The sequence below is a fragment of the Bactrocera tryoni genome, chromosome 4 (assembly GCF_016617805.1).
Source record: "Bactrocera tryoni isolate S06 chromosome 4, CSIRO_BtryS06_freeze2, whole genome shotgun sequence".
In the NCBI taxonomy this organism is placed as follows: Eukaryota; Metazoa; Arthropoda; class Insecta; order Diptera; family Tephritidae; genus Bactrocera; species Bactrocera tryoni.
Genome location: NC_052502.1, coordinates 73,389,411 through 73,413,073, shown reverse-complemented (window position 1 = coordinate 73,413,073; position 23,663 = coordinate 73,389,411). Strand labels below are relative to the sequence as shown.

The 23,663-nt window shown below is 31.0% G+C and overlaps 3 protein-coding genes and 1 long non-coding RNA gene across 4 annotated transcripts; 2 read left to right on the top strand and 2 right to left on the bottom strand.

Annotated features, from left to right (window-relative positions):
- Window positions 1-148: 148 nt before the first annotated feature.
- On the top strand, window positions 149-2,731 carry LOC120774411 (N-alpha-acetyltransferase 30A). Its single transcript, XM_040104036.1, has 4 exons — window positions 149-552; window positions 615-1,833; window positions 1,919-2,164; window positions 2,227-2,731. Exons 2-4 carry the CDS (start codon window positions 814-816, stop codon window positions 2,389-2,391), a joined length of 1,431 nt encoding a protein of 476 aa, XP_039959970.1. The 5' UTR covers window positions 149-552; window positions 615-813; the 3' UTR covers window positions 2,392-2,731.
- A 2,026-nt stretch (window positions 2,732-4,757) lies between these two features.
- LOC120774410 lies at window positions 4,758-6,079 on the bottom strand. Its single transcript, XR_005705247.1, has 3 exons — window positions 5,933-6,079; window positions 5,499-5,831; window positions 4,758-5,429 (listed from the first exon to the last, which is right to left on the bottom strand). It is a non-coding gene; the product is annotated as an uncharacterized LOC120774410 (long non-coding RNA).
- Window positions 6,080-14,664: 8,585 nt separating this feature from the next.
- On the top strand, window positions 14,665-17,356 carry LOC120773417 (histidine-rich glycoprotein). The gene is made up of 2 exons (XM_040102288.1): window positions 14,665-14,679; window positions 16,964-17,356. The coding sequence occupies exons 1-2, from the start codon at window positions 14,665-14,667 to the stop codon at window positions 17,354-17,356; spliced, it is 408 nt and encodes a 135-aa protein (XP_039958222.1).
- Window positions 17,357-19,087: 1,731 nt separating this feature from the next.
- LOC120774758 (kelch-like protein diablo) lies at window positions 19,088-22,720 on the bottom strand. The gene is made up of 7 exons (XM_040104518.1): window positions 22,523-22,720; window positions 22,088-22,445; window positions 20,451-20,759; window positions 20,086-20,393; window positions 19,822-20,026; window positions 19,462-19,560; window positions 19,088-19,396 (listed from the first exon to the last, which is right to left on the bottom strand). The coding sequence occupies exons 1-7, from the start codon at window positions 22,669-22,671 to the stop codon at window positions 19,178-19,180; spliced, it is 1,647 nt and encodes a 548-aa protein (XP_039960452.1). The 5' UTR covers window positions 22,672-22,720; the 3' UTR covers window positions 19,088-19,177.
- Window positions 22,721-23,663: the final 943 nt, after the last annotated feature.

The window sequence follows — 23,663 nt, the reverse complement described above, 5'->3', positions numbered from 1 at the left end:
TTAATATTGCTGCAATCTGTTAGCATTAATAATATTTTATAAGTATAAATGTATAATTTGCTTGCCATTTTCATAAAGATTTTTAAACAATTATTATCTATAAATTATTCATTTGTTTTAAGAATTTTGATGGATTAAGTTATTACTTATCTGGCAACGTGGAAGTTGTCTTTCACGTTCAACTTGCGAGGAAAGTGAAAATTTCAAAGAACTTACGAAAAACCCAAATTGATAGTAATTTTTATCAAGAAATTTTACATAATTGTTTTAGGGGCTTATTAAGAATATATTTGTAATCTAATTGGAATGCGAGAGTAAAATTTGAGAGCGGTCGGTTAGATCTAGAAAGGTGCTGGATGTGATTGACAGATAGCAGGGCAAGGCAGGGGACAGACATTAGTAATAAAAGGTGAAGAAGATATTGTCAAAGACGGGCGACTTCGGGAAGTCAGAACTGGGCCGAATTGAAAGAAGCAGATTAACCAGTAGAAGAAATGAAGTTACTTATCAAGAACAATTTTAACTTATAGACGACAAATTTAATATTTCGAGGTAAAACTAAACATAAAAGCAAACAAAAGGAAAATATATGTTTTAATTGTATGAATTCATAGCATATTTAAGAAAGACAAAGTACAAGTGAGCAAGGCAGGAAGTGTCAAACAAGTGCTGTGCGGTTGACGACACGAAGAAGTGGTAAACGATAGAGTTGCAACAAATACCAAATAAGGCCAGGACAAAGAATATCGTAATTTTAAGAGCTTGATAAATTGTTTAATACAAACATTTTGTGCTCGTTCACAAATAAAAGCAATGGATAATACCGCAAGTGCCATTGTTGAACAGCAAAAATTAGCAACAACACAGAAATCAAAGAAAAGGCAGAAGAGTAAAAAGGCAAATGGGAAGGTGCCAACCAGCAGTGCACCAAATGACTTGCCGGATGTTGCGAAGGACATTGAAAAAGTTGCGGTTGTTAGTGGTGCAGAAGAAGTCACAGCGAATGGGATTTCCGAAACACTAAAACAACATTTACACATTACAGGAGATGGTCTACAAATAAACGGCACTGTTGGAAAGTGCAGCAGTCATACTGCACAGAATGGGCATCATACACCCGCAACCGATATTACACACAGCAGCGCGAGGACGGCAATTGTAAAAACACAACAGCAACAGTCAGCCTTGCAAGAAATAACAACGTCTGGTGCTTTGAAAAAATCAAAGAGTAAAAACAACAAACAAAAGAACAAAGAAGCTAATTTTGAAATTGAAAATCATAAGTCATCACAGACAAGTCATAATAGCAATGGCGAGTCACCAGCACTGACATACACAGGTCCAATGGAAGAAACACGCAAACCAACGGAAGTGGATAATGTGCAACTGAAAAATGGTTTCCATGATTTCACTAATGAACAAGACGAAGCATTGCACAGTAAAGAAACGCAACAAGAATGTGTAGTCAATGCTGAAATAACTAAACCTATAACCAACAATACTGAACCGAATATATTAAAATCTGCAGCGGCGAGAGGAGTGGCGGCAACTGCAGCGGTATCCATATCTGGCACCTGCCCACAACACAAACAATTGTCCACACCAACGGTGGCACAACCAAATACTATATATGCTAACCCTCCAACTGCAATACACAATACGAACAACACTGCCAAGCAGCACCCAGACGATGCGCAGCAAACTGATCAAACTAACCCTAAGGAAGCGCCGCTAAGCGTGTCAACAACGCCCGCACTGGCTGTGACAACTGAATTGGATTTGAGTAATGTGCAAATTGAGTATAAGGAATATGAATCTGAATTGCAAATGCATGTGAGTGCGCGGTTTGTTGTATATATATTAACAATTCATTGATATTTTGTATAAAGCGTAAATTTATTTATTTTTATTGTTGCAGGACATAATGCGCTTAATACAAGCCGAATTATCGGAGCCTTACTCTATTTATACGTATCGTTATTTCATATACAATTGGCCGAAATTGTGTTTTCTGGCAGCGCATGGCAATGAGTATATTGGTGCCATAGTATGTAAGCTTGACATGCACAGAAACGTGAGGCGTGGCTACATAGCAATGTTGGCGGTGCGTAAGGAATATAGGAAACTTAAAATTGGCACGACGTTGGTACAAAAAGCAATTGAGGTAAACTGTAACAAGTGTGCTTGTTTTTATTATTATAACTTTTAATATAATGCATTTTTCAGGCCATGCTTGCCGACAATGCTGATGAAGTTGTGTTGGAAACCGAAATGCGTAACGTGCCCGCTTTGCGTTTATACGAGAACTTGGGTTTTGTGCGTGATAAACGCTTATTTCGCTACTATTTAAATGGCGTTGATGCGTTGCGTTTAAAATTGTGGTTTAGATGAGATTGTGTTTAGTTGAGTTTCATTGCCACATTGCATGCACACAATATAAATACATATGTATTGAATTATAACATAATAATTTGTATGCGAAGCGAATTCGGTTGAGATGTTCTCTTTCACTTTTACATACATACATACAAATATTCATATTTAATTGAAAACAAAGCAAAACAACAAAAACAGAAAGCAAACAAACGTAAATATTAAGGAAATCAGAAAAATTATATGAAATATTAACTGCAAATATTTGGTTTCTGTTATAATTTTATTTTTGGATCTGACTTATAAACATTTGCTGTAAGCACTATAAATATTTGCGCAGAATGTCAAATTGGCCGAATTTATGTGTGTTGTTATTCCTAAAAGTCTTTTTTTCGTTTCAGAATGAAATGTGTATTTTAGCTCTTCCTTTTTCCGTTTTCAGTCTTAAAGCCTAAAACGAGCTTGCAGTAAAAGGGAAGCTATTTTAAGTCATAATATAATGATAGTTTCTGGTGTATGATTATTAGCTGATATTTTCAGCATAAAACAAATTGCGTTGTTTACGAAAAGTGTTTCTTTGTTAAGTAACTTAAGTTTAATTTATTTTAAGTTTTTTTGCAGCTGATCTTTTAGGTTTAATTATAACATTAACTTAAATTAATTTTTAACTTCAGCTTTTGTTATGATTTTCTGTTGTTTTCCTATTTAAAAAAATATTATTTTGCATATTAAGTTTTATTTTCAATTGCTTATGAAAAATGTCTAGTGCTACTTAAAAAGAAAGCTTTGTAAATAAAAAAATAACAAACATGCGACATGTTTTATGACTTAATGATTTTTTTCATATAATAAATAAACAAATATATATTTTCGTGCTAGTATTTTATAATTAATTTTTATTTTTCATTTAAAAAATTGTACTTTGTATACTTTTAGGCGTTCATTTTTTAGTAACGGCGAATTTGTGGGGTCTAAACATATGTATTTACGGAGAAAATTTACTAAAGTATAAAAAAGGATTAAGCAAAACAAAAAAACTGTGGAGAGTGAACCACTGAAGCAATTATTTATTTGCAGAAAACAACAAAAAATGGAAATAAAAAATAAATTATAAAACAATCAATTTATTTAGTTGGAAAACAGAGCTACTAAATAAACAAAAAAGTAAAAAATTCTTAATATATTAAAAAAAGCATTAAGTGTAACACAAGCATATTAGTTTCGAGATATGCCACAAAAAGCAGTTGTTTGTACATACAATATAGCATTAAAAAAATTTCATAGCCACATTTTGTGCAATGTAGAAATTGCACATAATATTGTAAATATCATTGCAGAAAAATAAATACAAAATAATAAACACGCAAATCATCTCTAATAATTAATAAAATTAAATAAATTTTGTTTGACACAAATTCCACACATGCATTCATAAACATGCGTTGTTGCATTTGATTTTGTGTGCTATAGTCAAGATAAACATATAAACACATTTACGTATGGCGTAGAAAATAATAATTATTTTCATTAAAAATTAGTTTAAAGTTATTTGCCTAAAACAATTTGCATTAAAATGCATAACTGCGTCAGATTTACAGTTATTTTGGGTAAATTCTATCGATAACCACTTATCGGCACTATTTAAGCCGCCATTTTGAAGGAAGTAAATTTTTCAAGGCGTCAGTTGAATTCTTATTAGTTTCTTAATTTTAACGTTTTAACTAAGCTTTTTGTGCGGTTTAGTACGGCATAACACTGTTTTGCAACGCATAGAGTGAATTTAATAAGAAAATCTCCAATTAAACACTAAATGCTAGCAATTTGCAACAATTCGCAAGAACAATTTCTGCAATGACTTGTGTTGGAGTTTTGGTAAAGTTGCACAATTAAATGCTATATAAATTTAACTTATTAAGTACGTTGTATATAAATTTAATGAGAATTAAACAAAATTAAAAGCTGTGCGATCATTAAACACATATTCGAAACGAAGCCCGAGGCTGAGACACCTCAGACACACATGTAAACATACATGTGTGCAGCCTCGTACATTTGAAGGACGTTTACTGTCAAAGTAAGGTTAAGTGAAATAAATAAGAAAAATATCCAATTGGTATAATGCGAAGGCATAAAATAATAAATAAATGTGAAAAGCATTAAAAGTGAAAAAAATTCTATATACATAAGTGAAAGTAAATGAGAAAAGTTAAATTTAGCAAACAATTAATATGTAAGTTGAATCTTTTATAGCAATGTCTTGTAAGTTAGCATTAGGAAATAATTGTGCATATTCGAAAAAAAACTAAATAAATACAGATATATAGTGTCATATGTATACAACAAAATGTAATAAGATAAATGTGCTTATATACACCCCTACTAAAAAGTGAGCTAAATATTTAATGCAATAAGTGTAAGGAAAGAAAGTGTTGATAATGATAATAAATTAAGCAATGATTACGAATATTTAAAATTTCATGCCGTCTAATCAATCAGGTGAGTAAACCATTGTGTTTATAATTATATTATTAAATATTTTAAGCATTTCTGGTAGGATATATTTTTCTTAAATTGCATTACTGCAGTGTACAGAAATAAACTGTCGCCAATCCAATTGACAATAAAAAATATGAAACATTTAATATTATTAGAATATTTCGAATATATTTTATATGAATTCATATTAATTTTTATAAACATTTAGTACATTTGGTGCGGAAAACTTGTGCATATTAAAAATTTGGAATGCATTTCTTTTTTATCATTTTCGAAAACATTGTTTTTATCATAATATTCATATAAATATTTAAAAACTGTTACTTAAAAATACTTAAAACATTCTCTTCGTTTGTACTTCTCAATGAGGTATTTTCGCTATAATTCATTGAACTCAAGCAGGTATCATATATTATTTTTATGATAAAATGAGAGTATCAAACGCATCACGCACTTGCAAGGCAGTACGAAGATCACATTGTCTTGCTCAAAATCATATTTCCCAATAACGTTCAACACGACTAGTTAATTAAACCACCTATTGCAAATAAGCAGGAAATCTGAGTTCAAACAAAATAAAAAAAATTGTATTCAAATATTTAATATGAGATAATGCATTTTCGCTATACCTTTGTTGTAATATTTTTGAATGATTCATAGCATTGTACCCCAATATCACTAGGACTTTTTGTACCACTTCACATATAATATCTTTTTGTTTCTGTTACTATCCGTGGTTCCAGCATATCTGCACAATTTGTCCAATTATTTAATACTAATTCAAAAAGAATTCAAAATATCCAAGAAGTGTGATTTAGGCATTTTGGCGACATGTTGCCACTCCGTGCTGTTATTTTCTAAGCTAAATATTTAATACTATTTCATATAATTCAAAATATCCAAGAGGTGTGGTGTTAGCATTTTGGCGACATGTAGTTATTGTCCGTGTATTAATGGCTAATCTAAATGGTAAAAAAGAAATATTTATTTATCTTTCGCATTACTTTTACGCCGGCTCTTCTTCATTTGTGCTCCTCTTCTTGTTTAATCATATAATTTTTACCTTGCCCTCGCTGTTGTTTGTGCAAGAAAACAATGAAGAGATCATATACTAAACAGAAATATATTTAAGCTTATCCTTTTGTTTTCATTTGTTTTCTAATTGGAAAAACTTTTTATTATATGTGCACAAAGTAAGCAAATAAACATTTTTCTTATTCCTCAAAGGATAGCAATATGCCAATACAATGTAAACAAAAACAGCTGTTGTAGATGTCACAATCAAGTTATCGTTACTATCGATAAGTTACTAGTGATGGTTTGATTCGTAACATATGTTTAGTTATTGGTATAAAAATTCAGCAACGGCTATCGATAGTACGCAGAGGTACATCAAGTCTAGGGCTGCAGCTCAGTGTAGTTGTTATCGGTATATTTGAAAACAGGAAACACACGAAAGCCGTTGCGTCATTGTTTTGTGTTTGCCGGCGTTACGTTTGAAAAAATTTGAACACGTGTGCATAAATTCAAATAATAACCAAGTAAATTTTAATAAATTTACAAAACAATTTTTCTTTATTAAAAAAAAATATATATAATAATACCAATGAAATTAATATTTTAATCCATAAATAAAAATACATATAATAGTTTTACAATTTATAAAAAGAAAAATAAAGAATAATAATAAAAATTGTATTAATTAAGATTTAATTTATTATGAAGTTAATTTTTCATTTCGTTTTCCAAAAGTGTTATATATATTAGTATTTTTTTTATTTAAAGCGGAAGTTTATGCATGAAAAATCGCACAAAAATTTTTAATTTTTATTATGCAAAAAAAAAAAAACGCTGACCTGAATTTGAATTTCAAATCGCATTTTAAGGAAATGAAAAAAAATCATGCGATACATTAGCCTACATACTATTATATCCATGCGGTATCAATACTTCCTACCTAACAATGGTACGTGCCTGCTCAAACAATCAGCTCATCCATATAAATATTAATGCATGTACATACGTATGTAGTATATGTCCATACACATCACCTATTTGTTATGCGATTCGATCAATCGTACATGTAACCTCCAGTGTTTCTGCAAATGTGTACCATATTTGATTTCCCCATTGATTTTGTTGCAAAATTGCATTTTAAAAAAAGTTGGTATATTCTGATAACGAACATATATACATATGTATGTATATAGCTTGCTTGCTTGCTCTTTGCGTATGCACATAATGTAACTACTTATGCTTGTCCCGCAAGCATGCCTGTTAAAGCTGTATAAATGCATTCTATTTATCGGAAACTCGATAGATTGTGCAATCTCTGTAAAACGAATATAATTGCATTTAAGCGGTTTTTAAGTATAAGACTTAATTAAAGTCGTTGCCTTCAGTTTTGGACATCAATTAAAATGAGAGAATATGGCGTCTATTCTATTTGTACTGCTGTGCATATGCGTCAATTTTTATGTTGATTAGCACACATTGGAATGATTAGTGCATGGCGCAATGGCTGCAGTGTATATTGTTTTTGTATATAGGAAAATGTCTTTTACAAACTGCGTTTCTTGCTAATTCGTTATATTTTCGCTATTACTTTTAAATTTCATCCCATTGGCGTTAAAGTAAATCGAGTGTGTTAGTGTAAAATATAAGCTTACATGCTCTATGAACTCACGCGATTGCCCATTGGAATTTCTTTGTGTGAAATTGTTATGGCAAACAAGAAAAATGCTTGTGATTTGCTCGAACGTAGCAAATATGTGTTATTTATTAAAAAAAAAATTAAAAAAGAAATTAAGGAATAAAATTCAATGACTTAAAATATTGTTATTTACTCAGTCGTTATAAAAATGTGTCTTTTGTATTAAAAAACTACAAATTAATAAAAAATAATAAAAATAAATATAAATATTAAAAAAATATTAAATATAATAATAATAAAAATATTAAAAATAATAATTAATATAAAAATATTAATATTAAAATAATAATTAAAATAAAATAATAAAAATAAAAATAAAAACAATAATAAAATCTGCAAACTTATTTTTTCTTTAAATACATACAAAATATATATGTAGGCGTACCTTTTTTTGTAGTAGAACAAGAAAATATTGGCATATGCCGTTGTTAACCCATATAACCAAATAAATTTCAACGAATATTCGCATAAACAATTATAACGTTAATTCGTTAATTTTACCTTAATTGTTTGTATGTATGGTATATATGTATGTATGTAGTTTCTCATACTCAATACCTGCACAAATCTAATTTTTTAATTGGCCATTAAAATAAAATACAACAAAAACTAAAGCATCCATTTAACCGCTGCCCAATTTACCCATTACGTAGCCAAATTACTTGAATTATTGTGGGCATAACATGCAAACATTTTAATTACTATAACTGAATTATGAAACTTGAACCACCATCCTTTTGTTGACTACTCGCCACTGACAGCTGACTGCCGGTTTCTTGGTTGTCCGTTGTGAAATGGTGAAATGTAACGTCAAAACAACAAAGAAACAAAATATAAATAAAAAAAATTACTGTAAAATTTTACACTCACTTATGCCTTTGAGTGGAAACATTTTTTTCATGTAAAACGTAAAACAAGTGGCAGAGCCATAAACGAACATATGAACATGCATTTTCCAGCTGATTGGTTTATTGTGTACGTCTGGCGACTCGTAGTTGTTGATAGTTAGATAGTTGTTGATATAGAAATGTGTATGTGTGTGTTTTAATGGATATTATGTTATATTTTTTATTATTTAGTATATTTTTACAAAATTTGCCATAAAATTATAAAAAAGAAAGCTGTCAGTGTTTTTTTTTTTCAACAAAAAATAGTTTAAAACGCGCTGATGCGTCTTCAAATATGTTTCAAGGACCAACAATTTTTTGTTTCCCTTTACCGTATTTAAACTTTACTGACCGCTTCTTTGCTCCCTCTCTTCCATGCGCTCCGCACAAGTTAGCCAGCCTCTAAAGTCTATTATTTCAGCTAAAATAGTTCAGCAAAGGCTCTGGCGCCATGCTCGTAAGCGTTGCTATCTTTCTAAGTGATCTCATAACAACGCTGTTAAATGCCTCACTTATTTCTGCCAGATGTTTACTTTCCTATAAATTGCTATGCACGCATAAATCTCTAGTACTGGCTTTGGCTCTACATATGCAGCTATGCGCTGCAATTTAGAGCAATAGCAACTTTGTCTCTGCATAAATAGAAAAAAATAAAATAAAAATAAAAATTGATGCTTTCGCGCATGAAAATAAATTGAAAAAAATATATATCAATTTAAATTGGCGGCTTGACAGATGGAAACTTATCGACAACATAACAGCACATGCGGAAGTTTGCTTCAATGTAAATGAAGGCACAAACGAACAGCTGGCAAAATAAACAATGAAAACCGTTAATTTCAGCTGCAACGTATTATAGCACTCTTCACAGCTTGTAGCGCTGCCTGTGACTATAAACTATGCCAACTTTTGTGTAGATATCTTGTCAAATAAAAAAGTTTTCCATACAAAAGCTTCATTTTGATTATTCAGTTTGTAAGGTAGCTATATGTTATAGTGCTCTGATCTGAACAATTTCTACGGAAATTGTAGCATTATCTAGGATAACAATCCGTACCAAGTTTCGTGTAGATATCTTGTCAAATAAAAAGTTTTCCATACAAAAGCTTAATTTGGATCGTTCAGTTTGTATGGCAGCTATATGCTATACTAGTCCGATCTGAACAATTTCTGCGGAGATTGTAGCATTATCTAAGATAAAAATCCGTGCCAAATTTTGTGAAGCTATCTCGTCAAATAAAAAAGTTAACCCACCCCCCTTGGATCCGCCCCTGCTTCCACCTAACATCCTTAAAATTTATAAATGAACATGACAACGGCAGCTGTCCGCGAGCAATATTATTTTGAAATTTTACTGTTATTATACCACTCAACAGTATTTTATTTATTTTAAAAAATCGTACAGTGTGAACGTGGCGTAAGCTTGCGATTACTTTACTTCTGAACATTTCGAAATGAATGGACATAAATATCAAATATTTGATAACCACAAATCAGACCCATACATTGTGCCATTTTTATGAAGGGTTATTAAAACCGCAATTTTTGACAGTTACACAAGTGCAACAAAAACAGTTGCATGGTGTGTACACATGTATTTTGGGGCAACAAGTGAGTGGAGAATGTGTCAAAGCAAGTTGGTTGGTTGGATTATAATGACAAGACAATAAAACACATATAAAGATAGTGCGCAAATCTGGACCACTGCCAATAGATGAATGGTTACGGCGCGCTTTTGCAACGTTGCCTGACTTAAAGAGCAGGAAAGTTATAAAAATGATAATAAAACTTAAACCATGCTAGATAATTTGGTGCATTGTTATTTTATTGAAGAGTTGCCAACTGTTTTTTCTATATTTTTTAAAGAAATAATTTAATTAAATTTAAAAAAAATTGGTACCAAAAATTAAAAAGAAAAATATAAAAATAAACATTTTTTTAATTTAAAAATTTTAAGTTAAAAAAAAATTAATTTCATTGCAATAAAAAGGAAATAATATTGATAAGGAAAAATATATGTATGTGTTTTTTTAATTTTTTGTAGAAAAAAATATTAGCTTTTTTTTGAGAAAAATTAAAAAAATTATAAGTTTTCAAATAAATATATTTTTTTAAATATGTTAAAAAAATCAAATAAATATATTTTTTTAAATATGTTAAAAAATAATATTTTTTCTAATCCCAAATATTTCTGTTTCCTTTTTATTCTTATTTTATTTATAATTTAGAAAAAAATAGTTTTTACGGAAAAAGTAAAAAAATTAGTTTTCTAAAAAAATAATTTTGAGAGAAATATTTACATATGTATGTATGTATGTACATATGTATGTATATTAATTTAAATATAAATGATTTCTAATTTTTTTTTAATAATTGTCTAAAAAATATTTATAAAATATATAATCTAATTTTCTAAAAAAATAATTTTTTAGAGAAAAATAAAAAACATTTTTTTATTTAATTTCGAAAAAAATATATTTTTTTCTCAAAAAATATATGTATGTATGTCTATCTTTTTCTAATAAAAAGTAATTCTTTATTTTTATTTTATTTATGGTTTAGAAAAAATTTTATTTTTTTTAGAGAAAAAAAAATTGTTTGAAAAAATAAATAATTAATTGTAAATAAATAACTAATAAATAAATAATTTTTAATTGTTTTTAATAATTTTATAAAAAATATTTAAAAAATATTAATCTAATTTTTTTAAAAATCATTTTCTTTTTTAACTTTTTATTTTTTCTAAAAAAAATGTTTTCTTAAATATATGTATGTACATATGTATGTATGTACATATATCTAAAAAATATACATCTATCGTTTTATAATAAAATTATTTAGTATTGATTTTTATTTTATTTATAATTAATAAAAGAGTAATAAAAAAATAATAGTGTTCTAAAAAAATATCTCTAAAAAATAGTTTGAATAAACATAAAATAAATATATTTTTAAAAATATATTTTTTGCTTTTTTTATTTTCTAAAAAATACATTTTTTTTATTTTTCTCTAAAAAAATATTTTTTTCTTGTTTTCTAAAAAATAACTCTTTTTTTCAAAATTTATTTTTTCCTAAAATGTCCTAAAATATATACATACATACATACTTATGTACATACATACATATATTTCTTTTAATCAAAAATATTTGTTTTTCATTTTTATTTATAATTAAAAAAATAATAATTTTGGCAAAAATAAATTTTTTTTTCCAAAAAAAGTGTTGTCAAAAAATATATTTTTTTTATTTTCATGTTTTTTAAATTTTTTTGATTCTATTTTAATGTTTATGTCACTTTATGAAAATTTGTATATTTTATAAAAAAAAAATTGTTTAAGAGATGTTATTTTCAAAAAAAAAAAATAATCATTAGGAAATTTACAAAAATTTTGATTTACTGGCAACTCTGTTTCTCTAAAACGACACTTATTTTGTCAGCAACACTTGTAACGCTAAAATAGTGTTAATGCCCATGTCGCGAAAAAATTATGTAAGATTTAATAACATCATGGATAAACGTTTGGACTATTGCGTATTACGTCAATTGATCTGTAGTTTTGAGATTTTATAATAGACCGCTGAGACGGGAAAATTGGTTGGCTTTTTTAAAAATTCGCCGCGCCGTTATATAACGTTAGTGCGAGTATTCTATGCGATCTTAGGTTATTGTCTATATAGAAATATATGCAAGTTTTGACTTTGTAAAGAATAATACCATATTTATGTATATACCCATACACATATACATATATACATATTTATATATCCATGGACCAGTTGACAAATAACTATGACCGTATTTGCTCATACATAGTATGTGGTATATTGCGTAGGCCACGCATGCGCACAAATTGCTACCTTGCACTTGTGCTGCGTGTCAGCTAACGACGCATGCGCACATATTTCATTACAAAAATATTTTGTTGCGATAATTAAACTTGAATTTCTTGATTTTTAATTTCAATTTTCATTTGCTTCTCATCAAGTCCTCTTCATCTTGCAATTTCTAATAACTGTTCATTAAATTGTCATTGCCACCTGTCATAACGCATAACTTTTTTGTATTGCTTTATTGTCAACAATTTTCTAATGGTCACTGCCGTTTTTGGGCATTGTTATTGCTGTCATTACCGAGCTTATGCGGTGCGTATGCGTAACATTTACGATAAAATTTAGCGTTTTGAGTGGCATTACATTTGAGAGCTTTAGATGCCGATGATGCCGGAGACGAAATATCTCTTCACATTTTTGTTTGCATAACAAACCGCTAGAGAATATTTACAATAAAGAAAGCTTCACCAATAAAAGCTGCTAAAAGCTGAGCTTTTTCTTCGAGATTTCCATATTGTTGGCGAAGTTTTTCAAAAAATTAATCCTTCATCAACGTTTTAATCAGCTGCAAAAATACTTATATCAGTCACAGATTAAAACAGCAAAAGCTTTCATTGAGCATACTGTTCCAATTAAGCTTTTAAATAATCCAATTAATTTAAATTATTCTTATTTTTACTTTCATAAGAGTTTTGATATTGGCCAAATAAGTCGGAAGAAATGTAGCTAACGCTTACTAACATCAAGAAAAGCTTTAAAGCTCTAGAGAGCGCCTAAATTAGCGCCTAGTTTTGCAAAGCTTTTTTTTTTCATTATTTCTGTGTGCTCTCAGGGAATCAGTTAAGAGCTTTGAAGCATGTATGAGGTTTCATATGTTTTGTTGATTATTTCTGTCACTTTCTGTTAGCTTTTGTATCAAGCTTTCATTTATACACTTGAAGTCTTCGATTTTTTTTGGTTTATTCATATTCTAGTTGCCTTGTGATATGTTGCGACTTTCACGTGCGGTAGAGCTTGAAAGCTTTTTTAGCCAGCACAGGTTATTTCAGCTTTTATTTAGAATTTTCTGTGATTTATTTTATCAAAAATTTTTTTTAAATAATCTTTTCTTATGTCTTATTGCTAGAATCTGCTTTGTAGTAAAGTAGAGCTTTCGTGTGTTATTTTTCTCTTGCATACCGATAAAAGAGCTTGTTTACGGTTTTACGGTAATTTTACTTAAAATTCTGCTCTCCCTCTCTATTTCTTCTTTGCTCTAGCTTTCTTGACTTCCTTGCTCTTGTTCTACAGCGTTTCATTAATGACTGTAGAGAGTAAAAGTGATTTCTTAGACCTTACTACCTTCCCTTTTAACATGTTTCTAGTATTTTTCTATTGCCTTGTCTTCGCTTTTGAGCTGGGGATTCTTTTCGCATGATACCCTTAACATTTTTCTCTTTCTATAACGACGCTGCTTACTCTTTGTTATGCAATTTTTTGGTTTAACGGTTTCTTTTGGGATTTTGACTTTTCTTCGGTGACTTGCTGAGAAATGAAAACTCGAAGGCATTTGAGATTAAGTGCGATAACGGTACGTTCTTCTGCGCGGCCGTTTTTACCTAATCGGCTGACGAGGCTTCCCACATCGCATTTTCTCGTGCGTGGTACTGAAAAGTGGTGATTTTGGGGAGCTTGAAAATATTTGAACAGATTTTTTTAATGGAGTAAGTTTTAAATTTACCAATTGCGACTTGTTGGGTATTCACTAGTGATAAGCTTAAGAAAGTAGCTGTCATAAATAACGGTTTAGCAGCAACATAAGCGTTTAAGCGTTAAAAACTAAATAATAGAAAAGGAAATTGGCTGGGAAAATCGAATGCAGCGAGTTCGTTAGCTTTGCGCTAACTCCGCACACTGCTATTGTTGTTCATATTCAATTTGTTGTTTTTGTATGTTGTCGCTCTTACAGTTTTTACACTTTTTTCTTGCGTGTTCCCCGTTAAATACAAAACCGGGTGCCGATCGCTTCACCAGTTCGCCAGTACGCGGCGATTTTCCTTTAAATTTTCAAATGTTGTTGTTGTTGTGATAGCTGTTGTTTAGCTGTGGCTCAGCGGCGCATGCCAAATGGTATAAATCGAATCTGGTAAGCGCACATTGGCCACATTCAGTACGCTAAGCTGCCACGGTTAACAACGTCTCTTCGATTTCGAGTGTTGCGCAGAAAGTGCGAGTGCAAGCAAGAAAAAAGTGCAGGCAAATAGAAAATAAATCAAAAGGAAAATATCTATCCTTGATTGACGCTCGCTTAAGAACGTGCGTTGTGTGTCTGTGCGCTCGCGTGCCTGCTGTTAGCTGTTAATTTCGTGGAGTGTCCTGTAAAATGCTGAAATTTATCGTAAGAATTGAAGTGAAAGTTTTTTTTAAATAAAAAAATTAAAATTTTTTGTTAATTAAAAATTCTTTGAAATTTTTTTTTTCGAAAACAGAAAAAATGCCATCAATATTATTATTTTTTTTTAATATGATTTTTTTTTATAAATTTTGGAAATAAAATTAATGAAAAATTTAAAAGATAATTAAGAAAAAAATAAAAATTTAAAAAATTATAATTAAATTCATTGAAAATAATAATAATGTTAAAAAAGAAAATGTAAACACTTTTTTATTCGAAAATGTTTTTGAAAACTATTTTTTTTAACTTGAAAACACACAAAAAATCTTATCTATTGTATATTTGCTATTTATTTTCTTTTACAAAATATAGGAATGAAATAATAATATTTTATTATTCGAAAATAGTTTTGAAAACTATTTTGTTAACTCGAAAACACAAAAAAAAATTATTAAAAATTTTATAATAAACTTACTAAATTTTTTTTGAAAAATATTTTTTTTAATGCGAAAATATAATTCTTGTTTGTAAAATATGGGAAAAATATTAATGTAAATATTCAATTATTGCTCTTGGAAACTTTTTTTTCTTATTTTCGAAATATCAAAAAAAAAAATAAATAAATAATAAAAAAAAACTTAAAGAATAATGTTAAAAAAAATTAATAATGTAAACATTTTATTACATTTTTTTTCTTATTTTCGAAATATCAAAAACAATAAATAATAATATTAAAAAAAAATCAATAATCTAAACTTTTTATTATTCGAAAATGCTTTTGAAAACAATTTTTTTTAATTCGAAAAGAAAAAAAAACATATTTTTTTTTGTAAAATATGTTAATTTTTTTCATAAATCTTGGAAAAAAATATTAAAAAAAATTAAATTCAATATGTACATTATTGAATTTATTATTATTTTTTTTATATGAATTTTTATTAAAAATCTAAAGAGATAATAACAATTATTATTCATTATTTTAATAACTCTTTAATAACTCATTATTTGAAAATGCTTTACAATTTTTTTTCGAAAACATGATTATTATTATAATTTTTTTTAAGAATTTGATATTTTATTACAAATTTTAGGAACAAAAATAATGACAAATTAAAAAAAAAAAAAATAAAGTAAAAATAAAAATTAAAAACAAATAATAATTAAATTCATTAAATCTAAAACAAAATAATTTTGATAATATATATAATAATATCAATAATGTAAATATTTTATTTATCGAATATACTTTCGAAAATCATTTTTTTGATTCGAAAGCACAAAAAAATATTATTTATATGTGCCATTATTATTTTTGTAAAATATACGAATTTTTAATATAAATCTTTAAAAAAATAGTAAAAAAAATAATTCAGTATTGTAAATATTTTTTAAATGAATTTTTATTATAATTAAAATTAAAAAAAATAATAATAACAGTAATAATGATTGAAATCAGTAATGAAAAAATTGTTTATTTCAAAGTTCTTTTGGAACATATTTTTTTATTCGAAAACACAAAAAAAATATAAATATGTGTTATTTTAATATTTTTTAATATAAATTTGAAAATAATTAATTACAAAAAAAAAATAAAAAAATTAATAATTTACTTGAAAAATAAAATAATAATTAATAAATAAAAATAATGTTAATATTTTTTTCCAATTTTGATAAAAATTAGTGAAAACAAATAATGACAATATTTTTTTTCAATTTTCATAAAAATTAGTAAAAAATATAATAATAATGATTAAAATCAATAATTACTTATTTTACTATTTCAAAATATTTTTCGAAATTATTTTCTTAATTCGAAAAAGCAAAAAAAATAATATTTTTGCTATTGTTATTATTTTTTTTGCAAAGTGTATTAATTTTTAAAAGACTATTAGTCTCTTAAAACATTATAAAAATTTAAAGTTAATAATTATATGTAAACGATTTCTATTACCGACTTTCTATAATGTTTCATATTTTTTTTAATGTTTAAAATTGTTTCATTTAATTCTTTTGTTTTATTAAAATTAAAAATTGCTACTTTCTAAAATGTTTACATTATTGAAATAATTACCATAATTTTTTTTACTGTAAAATTCCAATAAAAATATTTTTCAAAATTTATTTTTTTTTTCATAAAATTGGTAACGCCAAAAATATAAAAACTGTATTAAAATATTTTCAATTCCGTTTTTTACATATTTGCGATTAAAAATTATTAATCAAAAACTCAGATACTCATTTGCCTCCCACTTGTTGCCCACATACTTACGATAAAACTCCCTTACAGTTACTTTGTTTTGCTTGTTTGCTAACCTTGGCAACAGCTTTAAAAATACACGATTTCGAACATCACGAGTACGAGCACCATAAGGAACCTGAGGAATCGGAACACCATCATGAGGTGGAGCACAAACATGCCACTTCACATCAAAGTGTCAAATTCCATCATTTCCACCCGGTACCGGTTTACATCAAGGACAAACACTTGCTCAAGAATCCCATCGAAATTGGCGGTACCAAGCAGAAATTGAAGATTTTACATCCCGAAACTGAGCACAGCCACAATCACGGTTTGGTCTTGGAAGAAGAGAGCGAGTCACATATCCATGAGCATGGACATCACGAAATCGAACATCATGCACCACATCTGGAGCACTACGAACACTATCATCACGAATAAGTGTTGTGGATAACAAGCCAGAAAGAGATAAAAAGAGATGGAGTGAGAGAAACGAGTTGAGCTGAAAAAGAAAAACTGAAAGTCGCGGTCGTTTGCCTTTAGTGATCTAAAATTGGTAGCTTGACTTTGCTTTCCGTAGCGGGGCTGCCAAATTTTTTGTTTAATGTTGTGGTTCATTTTGAAACTTTTTTATACAACGGTCACACTTGTTGCAAATGGAGCGCAACATTCACTAATTATTTTAGAAAAATGAACTTGTATTTTTAATTGTGTATATAGTTAAAATAGAAGACTGAGCCTTCGAATGCTCGTCAATTGTAAATTAAATAAAAATGAGTGTTTCATAAGAAAAAAAAATATTCGTTTATATTGCAGGCAAGTTGACTCAGTGTGTTACGGCTACCCCCGGTTAGTCCTCGTTAGGATGTCAAGGATTAGATAAGTTGTCATCGAGGTCATCCAACGGTAGGCTCAGGAAACGTGCTATTTCGATGGAGTCGGATCATAGGGGTCACTTTCAATTCTCGCGGCAACTCGAGTTCGTCGTCTGCAATGGGTAGAGGTTTGACTCCAAGTACGTCATTCACTGAGAGGGGGTCGGTGAAGGTTTTAATAACTGCATTGTGCAGGGCCGCCAGTGCATGTCTGAAGTTTTGTTTGCGTTCGAACTCTGGTCTTCGTATTGTTTTATATCATCGATGTAGTTGAGGAAGGACCTCTTGATGCTCTTAGGTGACGATTCCGCAACAAGCAGGTGACTGTTATGATCCTTAACTTGGAACAAACAAGCGTCGCTGGGAAGTTGTTTGATGGAAGACATCAAGTGGCATGTCTGTAGCTTCCTCTGTACTTTGGCAATTATCGCGGTCGTGTGAGAAGTGAGGGGCACAAGCTGTCGAATGTGGCACATAAAATCCTAAGGTTATGGACTTTATTTTGACGCCATCGACTGCAATATGAAGGTGAAGTATGTACTATCTGGAAGGAGAGTGAATATGGTCGCTGTGGATTTAGTATGAGAGGAGGTTGGTTTCGTGTAGCGAGGAAGCAAGAAAGGTCGGAGAGATAGCTGTTTACGTTTGACCACCTGCCATTGATTCCACTGCCCGTCATCATTATCGTGTAATCGTCATCACACGAAGTGATAGAAATTCTCTCTGGCGATTGAGGGAGTTTCGAGATGTAGTTAAACTGCAACGGCGAGAGGATACCACTCTGCGGAATCTCCTGTTTAATTCTTCTCAATTTAGAGTTTTTACCTCGAAATATAGTACGGATGATTGTCGACCGCTCAGATAGTTCATAGTCCACCTCTTCAGCCCTGGAGGGAGAGTATATTTTTCGATGTCCTCCAGTAGCGTTTTGTGATTGACTGTGTCAAAGGGCTTTTGACAAGTCCAACGCTACCAGGATCGTCCACTCGCAGGGTGGTTTTTGGTTGAGGCCATGAACTATCTGGGCGATTATGACGCCAAGTGTTGTGGTGGTGCTGTGCACTTTTCGGCAGCCATTTTTTTTAATTTGTGTTAACCGGTAAGCATCTATGAAGTTTCGAGTCTCGTAAAAAACGCTAAACACCATCTCTTTTAGAAATAATAATTAAAATGATATGACATCCGTAGCTCTATAGATTAAACCTCGTACGGGAACAATTAGGTCAATCAGCAGTCTTATGTATCTCTTGGAGCTCATATAATTCTTTTCAAACTTCAATTGAAAACGTACTAAACATAGTTTTTAATACTCGCAGTTAATACCTTTTATTTCATAAATTTCCTTGTAATTAAATATTTCATAGGCTATTACATCATTTCGAGCATCTCAATTAAGATTATCGGCCAAGTTTGTAGGCAGTGTTACACAATCAAATTTTCCAGTTACCGGTAATTTTTTCTTTACTAACCACTTATCGCTGGCCTCATCGTAAACCTCGACAGTATCGTCCCACTGTGCGGGGCCAATCACACCACCAAATGCCCACAATTGATCACCTATTGAGGCGGCGCAGATATATCTACGTGCGACATTCAACGAAGCTATCTGTAGTGAAATGTTTGATGTTTGAAATAAAATCGAAAATCTGTATATATCACATAAGACCCAACCTTAGTCCACTTGTCTTGCTTTGGATCGTAACGTTCGACGGTTTTTAGATCACTGAAACGTCCACTCATTGCGTAAATAAGGCCTTGATGCACAGTCACCTGAAATGATTTTTTGTTTTTTTTTTGCATTTTCCTGTTATTTTGGAAAGATTCTAAAAAATTGGGACTACAAGTATATCGAAAGAAATATGTCCGCTAGGTGTCGCTATATTCACAAATAGTGAAAAATCATGTGACAGATATGACTTTGTGTTTATTTCTAAAGAATAACAAATAAAAATTGCCTGAATTATGTCTAAATTTTCAAAACATAATCGGCGTTCGCTCAAAATATCACCCTTTAGCCAACTTCATACTTACAGCTGGACTTTCACGTGCTTCAGCCATTGGACTACAATTATGCCATCTATTTGTGGAAACATTATAAACGTCTACTCTGTTCAACGTGCGTAAATCCTTACCACCTATTAAGTATATATTAGCATTCAAGATGGCAACACCAGCTGTAGCGCGAGATGTAGGCATGCCAGATTTATACTCCCAACGTCCAGTTGACGTACTGTAACTGTAATATGTCATAATATTAGAACACTAACAGCATCTGCGGTCTACCAGAAGTCTTACCATTCCACACTACTCAACGAATTTTCCGCCTTACCACCAAAAACATATATAGAATTATTCACCACAGCAACACAAGCGGCAGTACGCTTAGCTTGCAACGACGGCATCGTTGTAATTTTTTTTGTTAGCAAATTGTAGCTGAGCACAGCTTTGCTTACGCCATCCCTGCTGCGTCCGCCGATGAAGTAGAGACTATTCCCCATAAACGCCGTGCTGAAATAATATCTTTTAATTTCCAAGCGTGTAGCTTTTACCCATTCCTCTTTAGCCTGATTAAAAAGCAATATGTCCTTATAACCTGTCCAATCCTTTAAAATTAATGTGTTAGTTATTAAATATATTCGTAAACATATATATCTACTTACTTCGCCCCAATTCTGTACCGCGACCCATGAAGGCAGTTCGCCACGTTTCTTAAGTGCTTCTGTTGCTAAACCTTCACAACCGGATAATGGTTTGATTTGCTGTCTTAAGAAGTCGTTGTCGAATTCGGTAAGTGTAAGCGAACCGATCAAATCGGGCAGGTACTGCTGACGCTCAGTGGCATTGTACTCGTACCAGCCTTTGATGGCCAAAAATATGTCCGCTTGGGAAGCCACATTGACGTCTAGTTCCTTTATAATGAATTTCCATTGTGTCATATTGAGATCAAATATTTCGCCTTTTCTATTAACCTGAAAGTTGATTTTTATGTAAAACACTTGAGTAACTCAGGACTTTATAAACGAAAGGAATTTTTAGTAAAAGAAATTTTCAAATGGTGTGAAATTGGCAATCGGTGACTAAATGTCCAGTGAGATCCTCAACTTCCCTTAACACATATGAGAACCGACAATCTCATTGTTTCGTGGTTCAGTTTAGTACAGTTAAACTAGTTCGATCTTTAACGGGTACTCCGTTTCAACATAATACCTTTCGAAATGTTATGAAAGTACAGGATGAAAATGAGCTTCACTTACATTATACTAAAAACAAAATGAATATACTTATAAGCTCTACTGGAGTACTTTGTACTTATCTCCCCCTTCTGTATCGACATTTTTGCGTCAAAAGTTTTTTCGTTTTTTGTGTGATCTTTGAACGTCTTCTGAACTAAGTACTTTATGCAAATTTGAATGTTTCAGATTTCACCTTCTAATTTCGAAATCACCTTGGCCAATGCCTCTAGTCTAATTTCTTTTCAGATCTAACCAATTCTGGCCACCGCTTCCTTATACTGGGAGACCGATATATAGTCACATACGAAGATATAGCCTCCGTGATCCGCTTTTACTTCTGGCGAGAGATGACCCTCTTTCCCTGCTATGAAAACACAGCCTTAATTTTTTTGAGCCCGCCCAATTAGTGATTTCTTCTGCTGGTGTTGGCGTATCCGCCTCGCTCCTCAGCCCTACCTTCGTTTCCAGCTGGTTGGACAATCCTTAGCCGGTAACCGCGCTTTTAAAAGGTAATTTACTACCTTTCGAGGAGGACGATTTCGTTGCCTTAGGCACTGACCATCCCAGAACCCTGTTCAATTTCAAGGTTGGTTCCGACCTATTTCCATCCACATACGTTTCGTTTGGTCTGCTTTTTCTATTCATGTTCGTTTGGGCTGCATTCAGAGACGCTATTGAACTCACAAAAAGTAGTTGCTTTTAATGGTTCTAAGATTATCTACCATATGAACTTAATGAGGATGGGAGAGGAACGTACTGTGAGGCCTGCCAATGTTTTAACAGGACAGAAATAGCCTCGGCAATAACCCGCCAGCCATTTGTACATGGTGTCACTCCTACAAGCTCAGTTGACGGAGTACGTTGACCACCAATCCAAGGTTCGACCAAATACAAAAAAGCTTTAGTCCTGAAATCATAGTCCGAGTCGAACCATAGGTCAAAGGAACGTTAAGAGTTTTCTCAAGCCGTGAAGACCGCAGGTCATTTAGCGTTACCCAGGACGCATCGCGGCGAAGTGATTATCTCACATGCCACAGAAAGTTCGCGCGGAAATTTGAACTCACCTCCTTAAAATTCTTCACAATATAAGCGAGTAAGCGCGTTTCAAATTTTTCGTACTCCAATTCTGTTGCCAATGGTATCAGCTTGCGCACTAAGAAATCACTTATATGATCCATCATGTAATTCACACAAATATCAACCACTTCGTATAAACGTAGCAGCATAGCGCCTTTGGCCATACGCTCCGCATTACCAGCTGTAATATCCGTCTGTCCGTTGTAGCAATAGACCACCAATTCTTCGAAAGTATCACTATCCATTTTCGTTACCGTTAGCGAGTTGCAATCGTCATCGGCATTGTCGAAGAGTTCTAGAAAATATGGGCTTGCCGCTGCGAGAATTAGGCGATGTGCTGTAAATCTATTAAAATGGTAAATTATCATACATACTTATATCTGAGTTGAGGATTACAACAACAGTTCACAACAACAACTTACTTATATGTCGTGTAAGGAAACTCGAATAAAATATCAGTGAACTTCTGTTCGTTGTAGAGTTTATAAACAGTTTGCATGACCTCCCAATTATGACGGACATCATCGCGTAGATTAACGGGTTTCGGTAGTCCAGATACGCTAAGCGACATTTTTCTGCAAGAATTCACAATAAAAACAAAATTAACAAATCCCACTCCTTCGCTTGTGGCACTGCAATGTACTGGCTCGGCGCCACGGCGGAAAATCCATTTTATGCTTGAAGCTTTAGCGCAGCTTGTGCATGCAACCGCAGTTGCGAAGTTCTATTTTAAACTTTTCGCGTGGGAAATTTATAACATATATTGTTATCAATTTCGAATTATTGTTTTTTCTTTGAAAGAGATATGCTAAATGAGTATATAAGGGTGGTCGCAGAAGTATCTTGCCTGCTAAAGAAAGTAACAGATTAAAATATATTTAAATCTTTTGTGAAATATATTTCCACATAAATTGGTTTTATGAAGAAATTTCGATACTTTCTGCACAGGCCCATTTTTTAACCACAATATGTGTTAAGATAAATGAGAATTAAAAGAAAGAGCCACCAACAAGTAGCTGATTGGGTTGGTTACTTTTAGTACCGTCCTCCTACTGTGTATAAATATATATCAACATAATTGTGGTTTGTGTATAAGCAACCTGGGAACTTTATGGTTGTATTTGATAATACGAAAAAAAGTGCGGAAGTGCAGTAGTTCGAACGCTTCCAACTGATATTTGTAAATTTTATTAAGGCGAATATATTTTCTCAAAGACTGATGTCAACTGCCGACTAATCGATAAAATTTTGTTATTGAGAACCTTAAAAACGGCACAGAAATTAGAAAAAGAAAAAAATAACTGTTGATCCAAGTAGGAATACTTTCTTCAATAGCCGTTTTTTAACAGGTCGCGCGTGAACCGTGTCAAGTTGTCATGCTATTTTTGTTCAGTATTGTTTAACATTTCATCATAGAAAGACTTACGCCTGAACAACGTTTACAAATTGCTCAAATTTATTTCTAAAATTGACGTTATCTAAAGAATGTATTTCGTGCGCTTGACTCAACTTTTGGTCAACAAAATCGGTCCAATGAGTTTACTCACAACACGATCACCCATC